Source organism: Puntigrus tetrazona, chromosome 3 (assembly GCF_018831695.1).
Source record: "Puntigrus tetrazona isolate hp1 chromosome 3, ASM1883169v1, whole genome shotgun sequence".
Classification (NCBI taxonomy): Eukaryota; Metazoa; Chordata; class Actinopteri; order Cypriniformes; family Cyprinidae; genus Puntigrus; species Puntigrus tetrazona.
Genome location: NC_056701.1, coordinates 8,978,238 through 8,979,902, shown reverse-complemented (window position 1 = coordinate 8,979,902; position 1,665 = coordinate 8,978,238). Strand labels below are relative to the sequence as shown.

The window sequence follows — 1,665 nt, the reverse complement described above, 5'->3', positions numbered from 1 at the left end:
TTTTTATTAGCCACGAAACAAAACAGTATGCATAAAATTGGGCAGAAATAGCTGAAACATTCTTATTTTAGAGGATTACCATATCGGTAAGATCTGCATTTGATTGTAGTTGTTTCTACTCTTCCGAATCCACGAATAACCTCGGTTATCAGACTCAGTGTACTGCACTCACTGCTGGTGTGCGAGAAAAAGAGAGAGATTGAAAAAAGAGAACCCTCAGGGTGACGGTGGGTAAGGACACTTAACTCATCGCATGCATCATCATAGAAGACATGATTCGTATAGCAACTCGTTCTGAAGAAAATGAATAAAATCCTCTTCTCTTGACAAATATAAATATATTTATGTTCGGGATAATATGTACAGTAACCATGTTTGCCATCATGAACACCATTTGTATTGGGGCAGATCAGAGATTAGCACTCTCGCTATGGGTACACACACTTTTGCAAAAAGACAGCAATAATCGATTGGCGCGTTGAAGCACGGATCGAGGGAACGGCTGATGAGGGGCTATGAGAAGGCTGGTGGTGCGGAGAGCAGCAGCGGTTCAGTCCCGAGAGCCAGGCGAGTTGCCGTCCTCCTCCAGTTCCCACTGAAAGTTTTGCCCCGTCATTTGGTAGAACATCATGTTAAAGGGCTTGTAGAATTTGTGCAGTCTGCGAATGACATCGGGGTCTATTTTGGGGTGAGTTCTGCCCTTGGACTTGCCAAGGCACCGTGGGGTACTGCTGTCCTCTGGCTTCTTCAAGCAAGGGAATCCCTTGGTTTTATTAAAATAGAAATGTTTGTCGGTAACAATGCGCTTGAGTCCCAGGAAATCCTGCACCTTTGCCATCTCGCCGGCCGGATCGACGATAAGCCGCTCTCCGCTGACAAAGTGCATCTGCGAGAGCGGGAAGTACTGCATCCAGCTCTCCAGGTGAAGCGCGTAGATCCCTATTCGCAGGGCACTCCACGAGGCGTCGATCAGGCCCAGCGTTCGGTTCTTGAAGGCCAGCACTTCGAAAGTGGGAATCTCGGGCCTCTTGGAGAGCGTCTGAGTGTAATCCGAAATGGCTCTGGTGACCGGGTTGCGGACGACTATGATTAGCTTAATGTCTCTCGCCATCGTGTGGATTCGCTTCGGGGCGCTGTTTGTCACGAAGTAGCTGGGCGTCTTCTCCATCGTGATCTGTCCCTCCAGAGTAGACGGCATCAGCTCCCTGCAAACACCAGAAGCCAGAGAAGCAGATTAGCGTGAAGCGGTTAACATGACGCACTGTCTTCATTATTAAACACCATACCCAAGGACACGGGACGTAAAGAATTGATTCAGCTAGTGAGTGGCAAATTATTTGAAATCACACGTGAAAATAACTGTTATTATGACTGGACATAATGTTGCAAGTGGAAGCATACAGCTAATTACAGCCACGGAGTAACATACTAGAGATAAAAGCTCAAAGATGAAACGTGTTAGTGTACGAACGCTCGTTGCTTAATTGACTCCATCTGTGTTACTCCTGGCACTGTTTTAGAACTTTAATAAGGAGTTCACTGCATATCATTAATACTGCTGAGCCTGGGGTATTGTTTTACCATACATTTACTCAGAGTTTTACACTCTGTACCTAGCAAGTACAAAGGCTTTTTTAATAATTGCATTATATATATATATATATA

At 45.5% G+C, this 1,665-nt stretch overlaps 1 protein-coding gene across 1 annotated transcript in view; it reads right to left on the bottom strand.

The window, feature by feature from the left end:
- Positions 1–26: 26 nt before the first annotated feature.
- The window catches only part of LOC122333359 (heparan sulfate glucosamine 3-O-sulfotransferase 4-like), a 3,553-nt gene continuing 1,914 nt past the window's right edge, over positions 27–1,665 (bottom strand). Inside the window, exon 2 of the mRNA XM_043230932.1 lies at positions 27–1,205. Coding sequence (XP_043086867.1) covers positions 551–1,205 — 655 coding nt within the window. The 3' untranslated portion in view covers positions 27–550. The remainder of the gene's footprint in view (positions 1,206–1,665) is intronic.